This window comes from Canis lupus, chromosome 6 (assembly GCF_011100685.1).
Source record: "Canis lupus familiaris isolate Mischka breed German Shepherd chromosome 6, alternate assembly UU_Cfam_GSD_1.0, whole genome shotgun sequence".
Lineage (NCBI taxonomy): Eukaryota > Metazoa > Chordata > Mammalia > Carnivora > Canidae > Canis > Canis lupus.
Window position 1 is genome coordinate 43,698,549 of NC_049227.1, and position 19,467 is coordinate 43,718,015.

General features: G+C 39.4%; 1 protein-coding gene across 7 annotated transcripts in view; it reads left to right on the forward strand.

Moving 5' to 3' along the window:
* The first annotated feature begins 3,694 nt into the window (after nucleotides 1–3,694).
* LOC490131 (calcium-binding mitochondrial carrier protein SCaMC-1-like) overlaps nucleotides 3,695–19,467 on the forward strand; it is a 48,266-nt gene continuing 32,493 nt past the window's right edge. For 2 of the 7 annotated variants that reach the window (XM_038541156.1, XM_038541155.1), the window contains exons 1-4: nucleotides 3,698–3,981; nucleotides 8,719–8,860; nucleotides 9,836–9,923; nucleotides 16,278–16,389. In XM_038541156.1, the coding sequence (XP_038397084.1) occupies nucleotides 3,802–3,981; nucleotides 8,719–8,860; nucleotides 9,836–9,923; nucleotides 16,278–16,389 (522 nt within the window). In that variant the 5' untranslated portion in view covers nucleotides 3,698–3,801. Of the gene's footprint in view, nucleotides 3,982–8,718; nucleotides 8,861–9,835; nucleotides 9,924–16,277; nucleotides 16,390–19,467 lie in introns of all 7 variants that reach the window. The other 5 variants (XR_005361062.1, XM_038541153.1, XM_038541154.1 and 2 more) reach the window with 5 other exon arrangements.

Sequence of the window (19,467 nt, forward strand, 5' to 3'; positions counted from 1 at the left end):
TGAGCTGAAAGCAAATGCTCAATCACTGAGTTTCAACATATTGATTTTGGAAGGACATAAGCATTCAGTCTATAGCAGGCATCATTTTCTCCCTCATTGCCTTCAATCCTTCATAAACTTCTTTCAATTTTACCTCTAAAATGTATCATGATCTGTCCTGCTTCTCTTGCCCTCCACTGCCACCACTCTTGTTCAAGCTGACAACTCCTAATTGATCTCACTGCCCTGGCTCCTGACTTTCCCCCCATTCTCCACACAGTAGTTAGCAGGATATTTACACTGTTAATTTTTTTTTTTTATTTAAAACTTAAAAAAAAAAAAGATTTTATTTATTTATTCATGAGAGACACACACAGAAAGGCAAAGACACAGGCAGAGGGAGAAGCAGGCCCTTTGCAGGGAGCCCCATGTGGGACTCCATCCAGGGACTCCAGGACCACACCCTGAGCCAAAGGCAGATGCTTAACTGCTGAGCCACTTAAGCGTCCTGACACTGTTAAATTAAACCATGTTATTCTGCTGCCAAAAATGCGTAAATGGCTCCTGGTGTAGGCTGTAATATTTCTCAACAATATTCAGCATTCTTCCCTGCAGGAGACTTGAAATCAAGAGAGTGTGTCACCTGTTTTGGCCAGTAGAATATACAGAGAAATTGAATATTGCACCTACAGGCAGAGGCTTTAAGATTCATAGCCTGCTTTTCTATATTCTTTTTGTCCCTTTGCCATGGCTACCGATAATGCTCCAGCCAGTGGCTGCTTCATCCCAGAGTAAGGATGAGGCATCCCAAGAGCAGAGCCTGTTGCTGACCTATGATGGTGTACAGACAAATGAGACATTCACCCTGTAGGTAACTGAGATTCTGGAGTTGTTTGTTGTCACAGCATAACCTGGGTTATCCCGGCTGATATAACTCTATACTGTTCTTGAGATAAAAGCCGGGAATCTTTGATGTGGCCTGTGTTTTTAATCTCAGCGTGTGCCATTCTTTCTGTTGTTTATTATTCTCTAGCGACAGTGGCCTTCTTTTAGTTCTTTGAACTTTCTAAATTCTTTTCTTCTCAGGAATGTTAAAAATACAAGGAATGCTATTTTCCTCACTTTTAATGGGCAAACCTCTACGTATCTTTCAGATCTTGGCTTAAGTATTACCTAAACTAAGAGGCCTTCCTTCATCCCCCAACATATATTATGGTCCCTGCTATGTTCTCATAGAATAATTCCAAACTGAGATGAGTGCAATTCTCCTTCATTACATTCATCTCAGTTTGTAATTATTCCATGAGTAATGATTTTCTATGAATATGCTTTCAGCTGTGATGGAATGCCCAGCAGAAAGTGGCTTAAATAACAGAGGTTGGTTTGTTTTCTGTCCAAACAGGTCCAGTGGAAACTGGTTCCAGAGTTGGTTCACTAGCTCAGCAATGTGATTAAGAGCTTGGGCCCTTTCCATATTTCTGCTCTGCCATCCTTAGTTTTTTTTTTTTTTAAATCTTAAAAAAAATTTTTTTTAAAGATTTACTTATTTATTTGAGAAAGAGAGAAGCACTCAAGGAGAAGGGGCAGAGGAAGAGGGAGAGTGAACATTTCAAGCTGACTCCCCACTGAGTGGGGAGCCCAGTGTAGGGTGGATCTCACAACCCTGAGATTATGACCTTAGTTCATGACCTGAGCCAAAATCAAGAGGTGGACACTCAACTGACTGAGCTACCTAGGCGCCCCTCTGCTATCCTTAGGTTTTGACTTTCACCTTGTTTTGTTGCCTCAACATCAGTAGAGATCATAAGGAAACAATCAGCTGTATCAGTTCACACAGAGGTAATTTAAAAACAGGGGTTCAGAATGATACTAATGGAACAAAGGCTCCTAAATTTCTGCTCATACTAAAAATCAGATATGTGCATAAAATTTATTTTACTTGCCTAACCTGGTGTTTCTGATCTTTTTCCTGAGTCCCACCTGCTGTATTAAAAAAAAATTGGGGGATCCCTGGGTGGCTCAGCGGTTTGGCCTCTGCCTTTGGCCCGGGGAGTGATCCTGGAGTCTCGGATAGAGTCCACATCGGGCTCCTGGCATGGAGCCTACTTCTCCCTCCTCCTGTGTCTCTGCCTCTCTCTCTCTCTATGTCTATCATAAGTAAATAAATAAATCTTTAAAAAAATTTTTAAGTTAACCAAATATCTAATTTGTTTCAATGCTTAGACAGTCTGATAACTGATTAGCCCCTTTATTTATTTATTTATTAAAACATTTTATTTATTTATTTGAGAGAGAGTGAGAGTGTGAGAGAGTACATGAGCAACAGGTGCGGCAGAGGGAGAGGGAGAAGAAGGCTCTCCGCTGAGCAGGGAGCCTAGTGCGGGGCTCAATCTCAGGACTCTGGGATCATGACCTGAACTGAAGGCAGATGCTTCATCTACTAAGCCATCAGTAACCCCTGATTATCAGCTCCTTTAGATAGTATTTACTTTCTTTTGGATAAAAAGTGGTTGCTCACTAATTTTCTCCCTAGGAGAGAATCTGGGTGTCTGAGGTTGTAATGTGGTTTACTTGTGACTTCTGTGCCACTGAGCTAAGGGCCAAAATGCCTTTTTAGGTCCTTAGAGCATGCTGGTTGGCATCAGTTGGTCCTTTTGTTTATGTGTTCAATGCTGTTCTCCATTGCTCAACCACCATGGCTGATCTGTTCTCTTGACTTGAGCAGTGCTTCTGATGGCAATCCTTGGTGGCTGCTGGTTACAGGCTCTGGGATTTCTTTTCTTTTCTTTTCTTTCTTTCTTTTTTTTTTTTTTTCTTTTTAGACTCTGGGGTTTCTTAACTAATCTTTCATCTAGTCCACTGATGAGGTGGTCAATCCCATTACAGAGGAGCAATGGGTTCCACATTTCTTTGTTCACTCACCCACAATTTGTGTACACTTAAGCATTATATATACATGCAGTTGTCAGTTTATGTTAAATATTAGAAAGTTTATTTTCCCCTTTTTCTTTTTTAAAATTTTATTTATTTATTTATGAAAGACACAGAGGGAGAGAGGCAGAGACATAGGCAGAGGGAGAAGCAGGCTCCCTGCAGGGAGCACCATACGGTACTCAATCCCAGGACCCCAGAATCATGCCTTGAGCTAAAGGCAAATTCTCAACCATTGAGCCCCCCAGGTGCCCCTCCCCTTACTTTTATAAATATAAAAAGAAGTCTTAATATTTTCTCCCTTGGTTGCTAAGGGGTTTGGATTTCAACAACCCTATGGGAATAAGAGACCAAGCCTTGGCCTAATAAGAGGAAGAGAGAGGACTGGCTCAGGATGGCCCCATGGTGGCGGATCTGTGTCAACCTTGGCTCTGAGCACAAAACTGAAAAACAAGAAACAAAAAACCAACAAAAAACAAAACAACAAAAAATCCTCCTCTAATAGCTCATAATGAGGCCACCCTCAGCTGGGAGTTTGCATTAGAATGTGCTGTCTGGGATCCGTGGCCAAACATGAATCTGAACAACAAAACAGCAAAACAACAACAACAACAACAACAACAACAACAACAACAACAACAACGGTGGTCCCAAGCAGCTTTGCCCCCCACCAAAACTGGCAGAAGCAAATCCGGAGCAGGACTGTTGCCCAACAGGCAGGAAGGGCGGGCCTGCGGGCCTGGAACCCAGAGGCTCGGGAGGGAGCGCATGCGGCCGGGTCGGTTGCTGCGCGGCGGCCGGGCTGCTCCCGGGGCTCCCGACGCCCGGTACCCAGCGGGGGGCAGGGGGGCAGCTCCGGCTGACTGGGGGTGGCCTTCGCGCTCCGGGACCATGCTGCGCCGCGTGTGGGGCTTCCTGTTGCCCACAGTGGCTGGCCAGGAAGACAAATCCGACCGCCTTTTCGAAGAGCTCTTCCGGAAGCTGGACCACCACGGGAACGGCATGGTGGACATCACAGAGCTGCAGAAAGAACTGGAAGCTATGGGCATCCCTGTGGGCCAGGAAGAAGAGGTGGGCCTTGGTGCGTTCAGGCCGCCGGCAGTGGGAGGTGCCGCAGGCCAGCTGGAGCCCTTAGGACTGGGGGATGGGGTTGAAACGCGGATGGAGGGTAGGGTACGGAGAAGACCCCCTCAGCCCTTCCTGAGCTCCTCTCCAGGCTCAGAAATTCTTTCCGTGTGAGCTGCTTCCCTTAAAGCAGCCCGCTGTTGGGACACCTTCCCTTAGTTTCTGTCCTGATAGTGGTCTACCTTGGTCAAAACGGAAGGCTTCACCATCTTGCCTAAGTGGGGTCGAAGCCATCGAAACTCTTAAAAGGCCTGCTTGCACCACGTTGACCAAACGCCCGCAGTGACTAAATGCATATGGCCTGTGTTGAAATTCCGTTAGCTTTGGGGAACTCCAAGGGTCTGCCTTGATGGCCTGTGATGGCTGGTCCTGCAAGGGCCTCCCATAGCCTGGGCGATGCAGCCCACACAGCGGTTTGCTCCAGAAAGCCCTGCATTATGCCCTTTGGGGCCTTCCTGTGTGTGCCTGGCTGCTACTAATGGATTAGTTGCAACCCATGTTTTCAGTTTAACCTAATACTGTTGAAGTGTTGATACTACAACAATATGCCATACACTATATAGTATAGAATTATTGTTAAGCTTAACAAATGATGATGTCAATACTGACTGCTGTGTTTCCAGAGACGCCCACTTCCACAGCCCTACAGTTAACCAGCTGACCATCTAGAGTGAAAAAAAAAAGTTTTAACTTAAGCTTCTCTAAGAGACTATGAGGCCCAGCAGCATCATGAGCACATGTGTTTGAAAAGGGGAAGGGGACATCAAGTTTTGTAGAAATCTTTTTCTTGTGAAGAGACTTAAATTCAGTAAGAAAAAGAAAACAGTATTTAATAAGTTTCCATATGGTAGGGTTGACTTGAATAATGGATGTGGGGTCACACAACATGGAGTCCAGAAAAACATACAACAGTATATGTTACTGTTAAGTTCATAATTCTTTGGATTTATAAAATGCATGCCAGAGAAATTGGAGAGATAACTACATATCTTGGATGATGCTGGGTCACAGTTTGTTACAGAAATTGATGATTTGTTCCCTGAAGGCCTACCCAAACACAGATGTCAGTTTTAGTTATAGACAATGTATATTGATTTCACTGGGTTCTGTGTGTCTAAGACTTTTTGCTGCATTCACTTTGCATTACACAGAAAACAAACTGATGACTTTATGCTTTCCTTCTGAATGTAGCCCTGGAATCATAATATTCCATTTTCCTTCTTATAAAGATCTGGGTCCTCCATTTCATCAGACTGTCCAGAGTCAGCCCTATCTTCATTCCATTTATCCCAGTGGTTCTCAACTAGGTTGATTTTGCCCCTCAGGGACATTTGACATTCTTGATATTTTTTTATGGTCATGACAGCAATGGATGTGTGTGTGTGTGTGTGTGTGTGTGTGTGTGTGTGTGATACTAGCACCTAATGAATGAAGGCCAGGGATGTTGCTAAACATCCTATAATGCATAGGACAACCAAAGATTATCTGGTCCCAAATATCAATAATGTTGATGCTGAGAAACTCTGACTTACCCCAATCACAGCCCTTGTCATTCCTTGCTCCCCTTCCAGTAGCTGAACATGCCTTTTATTTACTTCCACGAGTAAATAGAGGTGAACTGCACTGAATTTTTTCAGATTTCTGGCCCTCTTGTAAATTTTCCTCAGCTGTAAAATAATAATAGTGCCTAGCTCTTATGATGATTAATGAGAAAATAGATGAAAAGTGCCTAAAACTGTTTACTGAGCCCAAAGCAGTTAGCAAGCCTCAATAAATTTGATACTCGGACTATAATCTTACCTTTATTTACATCCAGGCTTAGTTTATTGCCACTAGTCTCAAGAAATGAGGTGTCTTTTTCTTTTTCTTTTTTCTTTTTCTTCTCACAGTTGGTTCTACCAATTACATTGTCAGCTTCACATCCTCTCTGCCTCCTTTAAAATAGGAAAAGTACAACATCTGTTGCTCCCTTTCTTTCTCCTGTATTTTCAGACTCTTCCTGTCTAGTAACAGTGATCCTCCTATGGCCCTGGCTTGCCACCTAGATAGAAACTGTGCTATCATTTTCCTCTGTATGTAGTCTGGTCTTTGATAAAGCTCTGTCTACACTTCTGCCTTTTCTTGTCTGCAGTGTAGCTTCTGTCTCCATTCTTTCCCTCTGGGAAAGGTCACTAGGGACTTCTTTGTGCACTTTGGCTCTTGGGTTCTTTCTGCCGCATGGGACACCAATGATGCTCCTGTATTTCCCCCTTTGGGACTTTATCTCGGCTTTCTGGCTCTTGTTTTCAGATCTCTTTATGGACTCTCTCTTTTGGCTCACCCCTCAAATGCAGGTGGGCTTCAGGATAACTTTTCAAGGTTCCAAGTACCATCCTAGGGTGGGTGACTCCCAGATGGGTAGCTGTCCCCAGCTCTGAGTCTCTCCACTTCCCTCTGTGATCATAGTCTTAGGTAAATGCTCCACCATCGAGTCATTCTACAGCCCTCCTCTTCCCTTGCCCAACATGCAGTTCACCACAGGTCCTATGTCATCCCTGTAGATCTCGTAGCCAGTTCCCTTTGTCTCCACACCTGTTATTCCTGGGAAGCCCGGGCCCCCACCATATCTCACCTAAGTTACTGTAAACGGTCTTCTTGCCTTCCCCTCAGCATTTCTTCCTCCACGTTGCCACCATATGCCACCTTTTAAAAGGTATATCTGATTCTATCATGACTCTGCTTAAAATTCTTCAGGGGCTGGATAATGTCAGTGGGAAAACTCCAAGCCTCTTAGCATGTTATACAAGATGATCTCTTGGTAGGTGTTGAGGCTGGTGGAACAGTTCTCCACCTTGTATTCAGAGATCTGGATTCCTTTCTTCTTGTGGCTCTACCACCCTCAAGGGGCTCATCATTACCTGCACTCAGCTGGTGGAAGTGGAATGAGCATGCAGGGTGTTGTTGGCTAGGCCTAGAAGCGGTACACATTACTTTCACTCTTACTTCATTGCTGAGACCTTGCTCACATGACCGTTTTTAACTGCAAGGGAAACTGAGAAATGTAATCTAGTAGTGTGCCCAAAGAAGGCAAGAGTGAATTTTGGTGGACAGCTAGTGGTGTCTGCTACATCCCTCACACTCTTGTATCTTTGTTTACTTTTTTGCTACTCATTTAAAAAATAGCCAGGTGCAGCCACTTTTTTTTTTTTAAGATTTTATTTATTTATTCATGAGAGACACAGAGAGGCAGAGACAGGCAGAGGGAGAAGCAGGCTCCATGCAGGGATCCCGATGTGGGACTTGATCCTGGGACTCCAGGGTCATGTCCTGAGCTGAAGGCAGATGCCCAACCACTGAGCCACTCAGGCGTCCCAGGTGAAGCCAGTTCTATGAAGAATTCCCTCACATCTTTATTTCTCACTGAACCTTGAACATTTTCTTTTGATATATTTTAGTTTATGATGTATTTAGTATTTCTGTTCTTCAATAAAACCTTTATTATTGTGGGAATTTTATAAAATGGGGGCCCTGGGTGGTTCAGTGGTTGAGCATCTGCCTTCAGCTCAGGGCATGATCCTGGGGTCCTGGGATCCAGTCCTGCATCAGGCTCCCCGAGGAGAGCCTGCTTCTCCCTCTGCCTACGTCTCTGCCTCTCTGTGTCTCTCATGAATGAATAAATAAAATATTTTTTAAAAAGAATTTTAGGATGTATGTAGACATATTTCACAAGAGTTCTAGTTTTTTTTGATGTACAGTGTCATATTAGTTTCAGGTGTGCAATATAGTGCTTTGACAATGCTCTACATTATTCAGTGCTCATCAAGATAACCGTATTCTTAATCCCTTTCATCTATTTAACCCATCTTTCCACCCACCTCCCTTCTGTTCTCTATAATTAAGAGTGTGTGTGTTTTTTTAAATTTGTCTCTTTTTTGTTTTTTTGGTTTCTTAAATTCCACATATGAGTGAAATCATATACTTGTCTTTCTCTGACTGATCTATTTCACTTAGCGTTATATTCTCTGGATCCATCCATGTTGCTGCAAAGGGCAAGATTTCCTTCTTTTTTTATGGCTGAGTAATATTATTGCATATATGTATGTTACTTCTTTATCCTTTCATCTATTACAGGAAACTTAAGGTGCTTCCATAATTCGGCTATTGAATCTTGAATTTTTTTTTTAAAGATTTTGTTTATTTATTCATGAGAGACACAGATAGGCAGAGACACAGAGGCAGAGGGAGAAGCAGGCTCCCCAGGGGGACCCCGATGCAGGACTTGATCCCAGGACCCCGGGGTCACGACTTGAGCTAAAGGCAGATGCTCAACCACTGAGCCCCCCAGGTGCCCCTGAATATTTTCTATCAGAGTGGCTTTGGTGTCTTCCCTGTTAGCCTGTAAACTTCTTGAGGGCAGAGGCTATGTATGATTCATTTCTTTTTCTCAAGCATTTACTGGGTGAGCAAATACTTGCATGATGATTGAGTAGAAGAGTAGACTAGTCAGTTGCTAAACTCCTCTAAATCTCCAATACTCAAGATTCTGTTTTTAGTGCACCAATTTTACTCTAAACCTAAGGTACCAATAATTTATAGCAGAATATCTAATTTATATAAGATAAATGTACAAATGTTTAAATACTATAATTTGTAATTTACCTTGTCTGAATCCCATATCTCTAATATCATTCTTCTCTTTTATAGATACTATTAAAATCTGTTGATATTAATGCCTGCAATCTGCTGAACCTCAGCACATTTATGCAGTACCTTAAAGATAATGAGAAGACGATGAGGTGGACTTTTAAGAGTTTGGACATGAATAATGATGGTTTGTCTTTATACAGTGAGCAAACATGTATAGCCAAGAATTGGCCGTGTTTTAGTAAAGGTTTATTACTTGATATTTGGCTTCTGTGAAAGGTTATTAAAAATTCATTTATTTAATCCTGTCATTTGTTTGACTGTTACTACTTCCGAGGAATATTTTTAAATGATTGAATTTTTATTTGCATACTGTCTTTCAAAAATAACAACCATCAACAAAAAGCCTGTGCCCTTTGAACAATATGCTTTTTCCTTTTGAACAATATAAAGATCTTTATAACATTTTGATAAGGTTTTTACATGAGGCTCCATGTAGAAATAGTAGTTAAGCCAAATCTGGAAAGATGACTGGAAGGTAGCCTAGTGAGGAGCAGGGAAGTGCTCCAGGCAGGGAAAAGGCTTGCTGGGAGACTCATTGTACCAGGAGAGCAGGTCATGGCTGAGGAACTGGAGGCAGACCAGTGAGGTGGAGGCTGAGAGCAAGGGGGAGTTTCAGAGATGAGCCTAAGAAGCAGGCTACGGCAGGATCACGGAAGGCCTTGAGGCCTGTGAAGGTTTCTGGAATTGATCCCCAGGGGAATGAGGTGGGAGGCCACTGAAGAGTTTTCAGTAAGAGGAGTAGCACCACCATATTTGTGTGGAGCATGGATTGGTGTCTAAGCTAAAATGGGATCAGTAGTGTTGGGAATGAATACTTTGGGAGCTGTTCATGCATAGAACAGATCACATTTGGTGATTGAAATTGATGAAGGAAAGGAAAGAGGCAAGAACGATTGGTTTGAGCAACATTGAGGGTAGTAGTGTCATTTATTGATATAGGAAATATCATATGAGCTCTCCAGTCTCTTCTTTTTAGCTTGACAAGCAAAAGAGATAATTGAGATATTAATGTCTTATGAAATGTTGCAACAATGCAGTGAATACTGATTAACTCTTTGCATCTGTATCTTTTCAAAACTTCCAGTTAATCTTTATTTTCTTTGTTCCTTTAAAGGAGTGATTGATGCTTCAGAAATTATTGATGTTCTTGACCTAATAGGTATACATATTTCTGAAGAAGAGGCAGTGAAGATTCTTGAAAGGTTAGCCCTTATATGAGTGTAGTATACATTTTAAAATTATTTATTTACTTTAAAGCCCTTTTCATTATAAAAATGACAACTATGGAAACTTTAGAGAAGCATGAATAATAGCTTATAATTATTAAGCATCTATTTGCTAGCATTCTTCTGAGTATCTCACATATATTATCTCCTTTAATCCTTACAGGACTTTATAATCAAAATATTATTATTATTATTATTATTATTATTTAAGATTTTATTTATTTATTCATGAAAGGTGCAGAGAGAGGCAGAGACATAGGCAGAGGGAGAAGCAGTCTCCCTGTGGGGAGCCAGATGTGGGACTCCATCCCAGGAGCCTGGGATCACGCCCTGAGCCGAAGGCAGTTGCTCAACCATTGAGTCACCCAGGCATCCCTGTAGTCAAAGTATTAGTTTCTCATTTCACAGATTAGGCAGTTTTTGAATAGTGAGGTTAGGTAATTTGCCCAATGTCAACATAATCTATCACCCAAATATTAACCCACTGATATAATTTTAGTGCATAGATCTCTTGCTTTTGGTAAGACTTTTACATTATTAGTCAGTCAACCAATCAAGTTAGCCATCAATTGGATATTGTTTGGTACTTTTTGCCAGGCACAAAACAGCCAATGGGGATTCAATGGTAAGTAGAATGCTCTTGGTGCCTACCCTGACAGAGCTAATGGTTCATGGGGGTGGGGAGTGCAAACAGTGAGTAGGGAGTTGCACTGGAAAACAACACAGAAAGGTATCTCTTATCAATAAAAAGTACCTTATTTTATCAAACTATACTGCTTTTTTAATTTGACCTATTTATATAATAAATTATATATATAAATCTATATGGTAGATTTTCTGGCATTAAACATTTCTAGAATAAAGCTAACTTGTTATGACTGTTTCATACAGGAAAATGTATAGAACGATAGAGGTAAAAATTTAACAGACAACCATGCCATCCTGGATTTGTCATAGTTAACATTTTGCTGCATTTGGCTCAAATATTTTTGAATAAATAAAATATTACACAGAGGTGAAGTTTTTTTTTTTTAATTTTAATTTATTTATGATAGTCACACACACACAGAGAGAAAGAGAGAGGCAGAGTCACAGGCAGAGGGAGAAGCAGGCTCCATGCACCGGAAGCCCGACATGGGATTCGATCCCGGATCTCCAAGATCGCGCCCTGGGCCAAAGGTAGGCGCTAAACCGCTGTGCCACCCAGGGATCCCCAGAGGTGAAGTTTTCAACGTATTCTTAATGTTCATTTTCTCCCCTGCTGCCAGAAGTAACTACCGTCCTGAATGTATTCCTTACAGATTTTTCTCTCTCTATTTTACTGTAGGGATACCCTTAAAATATATGGCATTGTTTCTCATGTTTTAAGACTTTACTTAAGTGATGTCATACCACATATTTTTTTAAATTGCTTTTTTCTAAGCCTTCTATTTTTGAGATTTGTTGCTGCTGGTGCATACAGCCCTAGTTAATCATTTTAGCCACAATAAGAGTCCTGTTTAATAAATGTAATTCAATTTACTTATGAAGTCTTCTGATGATGGTCATTTAGGTTAAAGAGAATTTTTTTGTGTGTGTGACTAATACAAAACAATGCTGCAGTAAATGTTCTTGTATACATCTCCTTATATATCACCTGCAGTAGAGTTGCTTGATTATAGGGTATGCTGACATTTAACTTTAATTACATATACCAAATTTTTCTTCCAAGTGGTTTTACCAATCTAGCTTCCTACTAAAAATGTATTTCTTTTCAAATATTTGATACTGTAGCCTTCTAATATTTTAATATTTTCCAAGTCAAAGAGTCAGAAATATTGCCCTATTGTTTTAATTTAATTTGATTTAATTTAACTATATTACTCATTACTAGTGAGCTTGAGTATCTTTTCATATATTTGTTGGCCATCTGGATATTCTTCTTCTGTGAATTACCTAGTCATGTATTTTGCCTATTTTTTAGCTAGATTGGTTGTCTTTTTCTTAATGGCCTGCAGGTATTCTTTCTAAATTCTGGATATTAATACTATGTTGGTTATATGCATTGCAAATATCTTTTCCTAGCCTGTTGGTTACTTTTAAGTTCATTTTAGGTGTTTTTGTCATTGTGCAGTTTAATATTTTAATGTAGTCTTCTTTGTCCACTTTTCTCTTTTAGCATCTTGAGAAATTCTTCCTTACCCTGGGACGTAAAGATATTAATCTCTATTTCTTTTTCTTTTTTAAATAGATTTATTTATTTTAGAGAGACAGAGTGAGAGAGCATGAGTGTGAGTGGGGGAGGGGCGGAGGGAGAGAATTTCAAGCACACTCTCTCCTGAGCACTGAGCCCAGATGTGGGGCTCCATCTAGCGACCCATGAGATCATGACTCTAGTGGAACCAAGAGTCAGATATTTAACCCAATGAGCCACTTCAAGATCTTAATCTATATTTCATTAAAAAGTTTTATATTTTACATTTAGTTCTTTAATTCATCTGTAATTGATATTTGTATATGGTGTGAAATAAGGTTCCGTTTTCTCTTTCTTTCTTTCTTTCTTTTCTTTCTTTCTTTCTTTCTTTCTTTCTTTCTTTCTTTCTTTCTTTCTTTCTTTCTTTCTAGTTATCAGTTAATAATTGGTCCCATCTTTTACCCACAGATTTTATTTTATTTTATTTTATTTTATTTTATTTTATTTTATTTTATTTTATTATTTTTACCCACAGATTTTAAAAGCTTACCTGTCATATTTCAAATTTCTGTCTGTGTAAGAATGTGTTTCTGGTCTCTTTATTCTCTTACGTTTGTATCTATTATATGTCATTACCACATGCCTTAGTTACTATCACTTTATTTTTTTGATCAATGTGTGTGTGCGCATGTGCGCCCGTGTGTTTGAGAGGGAGAGAACAGTGGGGGAGGGGCAAAGGGAGAGGGACAGAGAATCTTAAGCAGGCTCCACACTGAGCATGGAGCCCTGCATGGGGCTTGAACTCAGGTCCCTGAGATTATAATCTGAGCTGAAATCAAGAGTCCGACGCTTAACGGATTGGACCACCCAGGTGCCCCTTACTATCACTTTAGGATCCATCTTGATGTCAACTTTCCTCATTTTCAACAGTGTCAGTGCTCTTCTTGGCCCTTTGCTCTTCCATATTAATTTCAGAATTGACTTATTTAATTACATACACACGTGTGCACATACATACTCCTTTTGGAATGTTAATTGGAATTGCATTGAATTTATAAATTAGTTAAGGAGAGAATTGCATATTTATGATGTTAAATTTACTGTTCCATGAAAATTATATATGTTTATTTAAATCTTCTTTTATGACTTTTAATAAAGTTTTATACAGTTTCTAAAATGGTTTTGTATAACTTTAGCTGGATTTATGTTCAACTATGGTTTTGTGGTTTTATAAGTGTAAGCTGAATATGAATTGTTTTCACTTCATTAGACCATTTGTGTCCATACTGATAAGTGATGCTATACCAAGGGCTTAGATGGAACATGGAATTTTTTCTGTGATCTGGCCCCTGTCTGCCTTTCTAGCTGCATCATCTCTCCAACTCTCCTTCTACTCTGTGCTCCAGGCTGACTGAGCTTATTTCAACTTTTAAAAAACCATGATGTTTCTTTCCTCCAGAACTTGTACAAACTGATCTTTCTGCGTGGAAGACACTTTCCAACTCCTTCACTTGAATATCTCCTACTTACTCCTTAGGTCTCAGTTTAGATGTGACTTTAACCTCTGAAACTTTTTAAATCTTCCTAGTGCTGGCTTTTAGAGCAGCTTTACAGAGGCTTGTTATACTCCCTGTTGCCAGTAGACTGTAAGCTTCGTGAAACAGGGACCAGGGTATGTTATCCATTATTCTGTAGTTAGTGCCTACCACAGTGCTTCGTACGTGCTAGCAGATCAATACATGTTTTCTAGTTGATTTAATGGTGTCACAAGAGCCAAGAGTGAAATATGTCATATTTAACAGAAAGGGCCAGCAACATTAATATTGAAAACTATCCATTGGATCTAGAACTTGGGAGATTCCTGGGGATCCCAGTGAAAGCATTTTTGGTAGGGAGCTAGAGACTTGAGTCAGGCTGTTATGGAGTGAATGGGAGGTGAGGATATGGGGAATGTGAATGTAGTTTACTGATTTGGGATATTTGGATAAGAAGGAAAGACAACTAGGCAAGTCTTTTTACTTTCATTATTTTTTTTGAGGATAGGAGAGATTTGAGAGGAAGTAACCATCAGAGAGGAAGCTGTTGGATAGGTTGCAGAGAGAGGACATAAGTGATTGGGGGGAATGGGACCAACAGCTTGAGAAAGAAATAGAGAGACAGAGACAGAGAATCTTTCAGTAGGGGTTAACATTTCATCCTCTAGGTCTAGAGCACAGGAGGATGAAAGTGGGTAGGGAGAAATTTATTCATTTACTCAACAAATATTTATTGAGTAGTTGACATTCAAGGGATATAGCAGTGAGGGAAACAGGCAAAAATCCCTGCTCTTATGGAACTCACAATAAATAAGAGAAGAAAACAGTAAAAGAGTAAACTAGATAAACAATATGTTAGATGGTCATTAGTGAGAAGGGGAAATATAGAGCAGGGGAGGGAAATAGTATGTGTGTGTGTGTGAATGGTGCAGGGGGCTGCAGTTTTGGACATGGTGAGTTGGGAAGGTCTTGAAAATGACATTTGAATAGAGATCTGAAGAAGGTGAGAGAAGGAGCTGTAATAATCTTTGGGGGGCGAGGAAGCCTTCCAGGTAAAGGAAAGAGCAAGAGCAAAGTTGAGCAGTGTATTTACAGGATTAGGGCACTGAGAGAAGGCTGGTGTGTTTAGAACAGAGTGAATGAGGAAGAAGGTGGTAGGAAATGTTAACAGGAGATCAGATCACATCAGCTCTTGAGAGGGAAATTATAAGGACTTTGGCTTTTTACTATTAAGTCAATGGATGGTTTAAACAGGTGTGTGCCATGATCTAACTTAGGTTTTGCAGTCTCATTCTGTCTCAAGTATTGAAAATAGTTTGTAGGCAAACTAGCAAGGGGGAAAGCAGGTAGGCAAATCATGACAGTTTTGCAATAATACAGACAAAATTTGAAGGCAGCTTGTACCAGGATGGAGGAAGTTGGATTCTGGATACATTTTGAAATGTTGACATGATTTACTTCTGGATAATGTATGGGATAAAAAGGAAAAAAAAATAGTCAAGGTTAATGCCAAGATTTTTGGCCTGAACATCTCGAATAGTGGAGTGGTTATGCATGATTTGGATAAGACTGAGAAAAGCAGGTTTGGGATGGGGTGATTATCAGAGCCCAGGTTTGTTCTTGTTATCTTCTAGATGCTAAGCAGACATACAGGTAGGCATGTCAAACAGGCAGCTTGAAACAGGAGTCTAGAGTTCAGAGGAACACTCTGACAGAGATTTGGGAATCATGGGCTTATAGATCTTTAAAGCCATGAGACTGGAAGAGATGACCAGGGAGAGAGTGTAGTACTCTGCCTTAAGAGGTGGGGGATTGAGGAGAAACCAGTAAAAGAGAGTGAGAAGGAGCCATGAAGAGTAAAAGGACAAGAACCAGCAGAATACTCTGTTTTGGAAGCAAAATGGAGAATTTGGCTAACTGAGAATTCTTTAAAATTCTTAAAATTGGCTTATATTATCCCATATTAATGGATGTTTTATTTCTATGGGTATTTGGATTACTTATTTTTTTATATTGGAATTTCATACCCACAAAAAGTGGGAATTGGCTTTTAAGAGCTGAATTACCAAAAAAGTAATGTTCAGTCATCATTCTGTTGCTAGAGAAGTTACAAGGTAAGGTTTACCAGATGGAAAGAAGGAAAATGTGAGAAGAAATGTGAGAAGATTGGGATACAGCAATACTCACTTATAGTTTTGTGTTTTTTTACAGTTTACAAGGCCATAGTATATATAATCCCATTTAATATTCTAAAGGTGCCTGTCTGGCTCAATTGGGGGAGCATGCAACTCTTGATCTCAAGGTTGTGAGGTGGAGCCCCATGTAGGGTGTAGAGATTATTTAAAAATAAAATCTTAAAAAAATACTCTAATAACCCTATGTTGTAGGACTTATTCCCATAGAAACTGAAGTTTGGAGATGTAGGATGCACTCTGCATCACAGAAGAGCAAGGGATAGAGTTCAACTATAACCCGAATATTCTGACATTGAGAATATGAGATGTCATTTTTTTTTTTGTTTTTGTTTTTTTTTTTTTTTGAGATGTCATTTTGATAATACTTTTTGAACTTTATGAATCATGATTTATATTTGAGCATATTCTTTTAAAAATCAATCTACAGGATGGATATTGATGGGTCAATGACAGTGGACTGGGATGAATGGAGGAAGTATTTTTTATTTAAACCTGCAAGAAATGTTAGGGAAATTGCCCGTCACTGGAACTATATTACTGTAAGTGGTCTCTTCTTTAATATTTGTATATTTTAAACCATGAGTCATGGGCATAAAAATGTAATGCATTATAAACCATTAGAAAATGATGGAGCCAGAGTATTAGCTAGTGAGGTTTTGCTTGAATAAACAAGTGATAATATAGAATATTATTTCCTTGCAAATTTGTATAATGCCAAATATCTGAAGTGTCATAGAATATTTACTTCAAAGTTTCAACTTGCAAAAGTTACCCATTTGTTGGGAATAATTATGCACTTAACAGTTAATTACTCCTACAGAACAACATTATTCTGTATTATAGTTGCTTATTTTCTTGCCTGAAAGTAGAGACTGTGAATTGCTGATTGCTGTGTCACACAGTATATTCCCAATAAATATTTGTTGGATAAACAAATAAACTATAACTGGAATTCTTTTGAAAGAGTGCTAAAGTTCGAGGTTTTTTTACATTCATATTCGTCTTATAGTCTGCATGGCTCTTGTCTCTCAGAGCACTTGAAATCTCTGCTTCAAAATTTCTTAAAATTCTCAAAAAATTAAAAAGTTTTTGTTCAGTAATTCCAAATTAGAATCTACACTGCTCTTCTATAACTCTTTGAGGTAGGGATTATTATTCTGTGTTAGGATAAGGAAACCAAGACAGAGAGAAGTCAAGTAATTAGCCTCCTTGTAGGTAGAGAGGGTAGTATAGTGTTAAAGATCATGAGTTCTAGGGATCCCTGGGTGGCGCTGTGGTTTGGCGCCTGCCTTTGGCCCAGGACATGATCCTGGAGACCCGGGATTGAGTCCCATGTCGGGCTCCCGGTGCATGGGGCCTGCTTCTCCCTCTGCCTATGTCTCTGCCTCTCTCTTTCTCTCTCTGTGACTATCATAAATAAATAAAAATTAAAAAAAAAAGATCATGAATTCTAGAATCATGTAATCCAGGTGTGCTTCTTAAGTGCCCCTACTAGTTAAACTTTCTAAGCCAAAAATTTTCAGGTATATTATTTTTTTAATATTTTTATTTATGATAGTCACACACACAGAGAGAGAGAGAGAGAGAGAGGCAGAGACATAGGCAGAGGGAGAAGCAGGCTCCATGCACTGGGAGCCCGACGTGGGATTCGATCCCCGGTCTCCAGGATCACACCCTGGGCCAAAGGCAGGCTCTAAACCGCTATGCCACCCAGGGATCCCCCAAATTTTTCAGTTATAAACTAAAGATGATAATATGACCTACCACACAGAATAAGGATGTGAGGATTAATGAGACAATCCATGTAAAATACTTAGCACAATGCCTGGCAGACCGAAGTCATCAATAAATGCTCATAGATGGTCAAGGACAAGAGCTTTAGAGCTAGTTGGTTTGGTTTCAGATGCAGGCTCGACCTTTATAAGCAAAGAGACTTCGCTCTAATTCAGTTTCCCAATGTTTGTAAAATGAAGCTAAAGATAGTACTCATTAGGTTATTGTGAGGATTAAACTAGTTAATATACATATAGCGGAGAACAATGTCTGACACTTGTTAAGCACCATCTGCATTAGCTGTTATCATTTTTAATGGTAAAAAATAAAGGACTTTGAACTTGTATTTTTTTTAAGATTTATTTATTTGTATATTTATTCATGAGAGACACACAGAAAGAGTAGTATTTCAAAACTTAGGACTTCTATTGTTTCTTTATGAAATCTGTATTTTTTCTTTCATTTTTAACATTTGAACTTTCTTTAATCGTCTATGTGTTTAAGAGAAAGTTATAGTAAATAGCAATCTGCTCCATTCTTTCTCCTACTACTTCCTCAATCTTAAGATGACAAAATTAAATATACAAAAGCTCAATCTAACCTACCTGCTTTGAATTGCTTTCTGAAGAAGTTGAACTAAGTGAAAAGGAGTTTCGTATGATGCTCTGCAGTATATCTAGAAAAGATTTCTCTGAGAAAGGGCGATGGCCAGTAGTAGCACATTACTACTGACATTCTGCTGTTGCTGTAAGAGTGTGCCTTCCTTCCTTTTACCATGATGCTTATATAAAACTATTCAGTTACCAACAGTCTCTTAATAAATATATAATCATTAAGAGAAGATTTTATCCTTGTTTTTTCTTCTTGGGTGTCCAAATAGGGACAATATTTTTATCCTTTTTGGTAGTGTTCACTTTCAATGCTTTCTTTTAAAGAGGATTAAAGGCAATTCAAGTCAATGAAAAATACATTTATTGTACGCCTACTATAGGATAAGTTTCTGTTTCATAATGAAGGTAAAGAACAAACAGGCATGGAAAATAAATAGCTCTTTTGAAAATTGAGTGACAGTATTTGTGATAACCTAACAAAATAATATAAGTTGAGTGCTTATATTAACAAAGAGTTAATATAAGCAGAACAAAGAGTGCTTCATTAGTCCCGGAGGCAGGCCTATTATTTGGCTTATAGCAACTTCACAAGAGACAAATATGCTTGGCGCTGTAATTTTACTCCACAGTGGTAGAAAGCAGCCAGTTTTCCTGGGTGGAATAGAGTACAGGCTCTAGATTCAGGGTTCGTTGGTTCAAATCCCAGCTATGCCACTTACTGTCTGGGTGAGTTGGGGTAAATGATTTGATCTCTCCATGCTCAGTTTTCTTAACTGTCAAATTAGGGAAATAATACTTACTTCTCTCAGGTTTGTTATTATGAAAACTAAAGATGACACATATAACTGCTATTACCTTTCTGACTTTGCTCTGTAAATGTTAGTTTTTGTTTATTAAACAGATATTGAGCTGTTTCCTAGTCACATTATTGCTAGTGACTATGCACAGCCAAGCACTTGGAGGCCTAAATTGCTCTCAGTTTTTGTTTTACAATTGATATTAACAGTAATTAATGGTTATTGAGTGTCTTTTAGTGTCAAGCATTGTGCTCTGTGCTATACATACTTTAAGGTATTTAATCTTAACAATCCTACGAAGTTAAGTATTAGTATTGTCTCTATTTTGCATTTGAGGAAACTAAGTCCCAGAGAGTTCACTCAATTAGGAAACTAGGAGTTCGGGATGTCAAGATTTGACAATTCCATCTGATTCCATCTGATTCCTGAGCCCAGA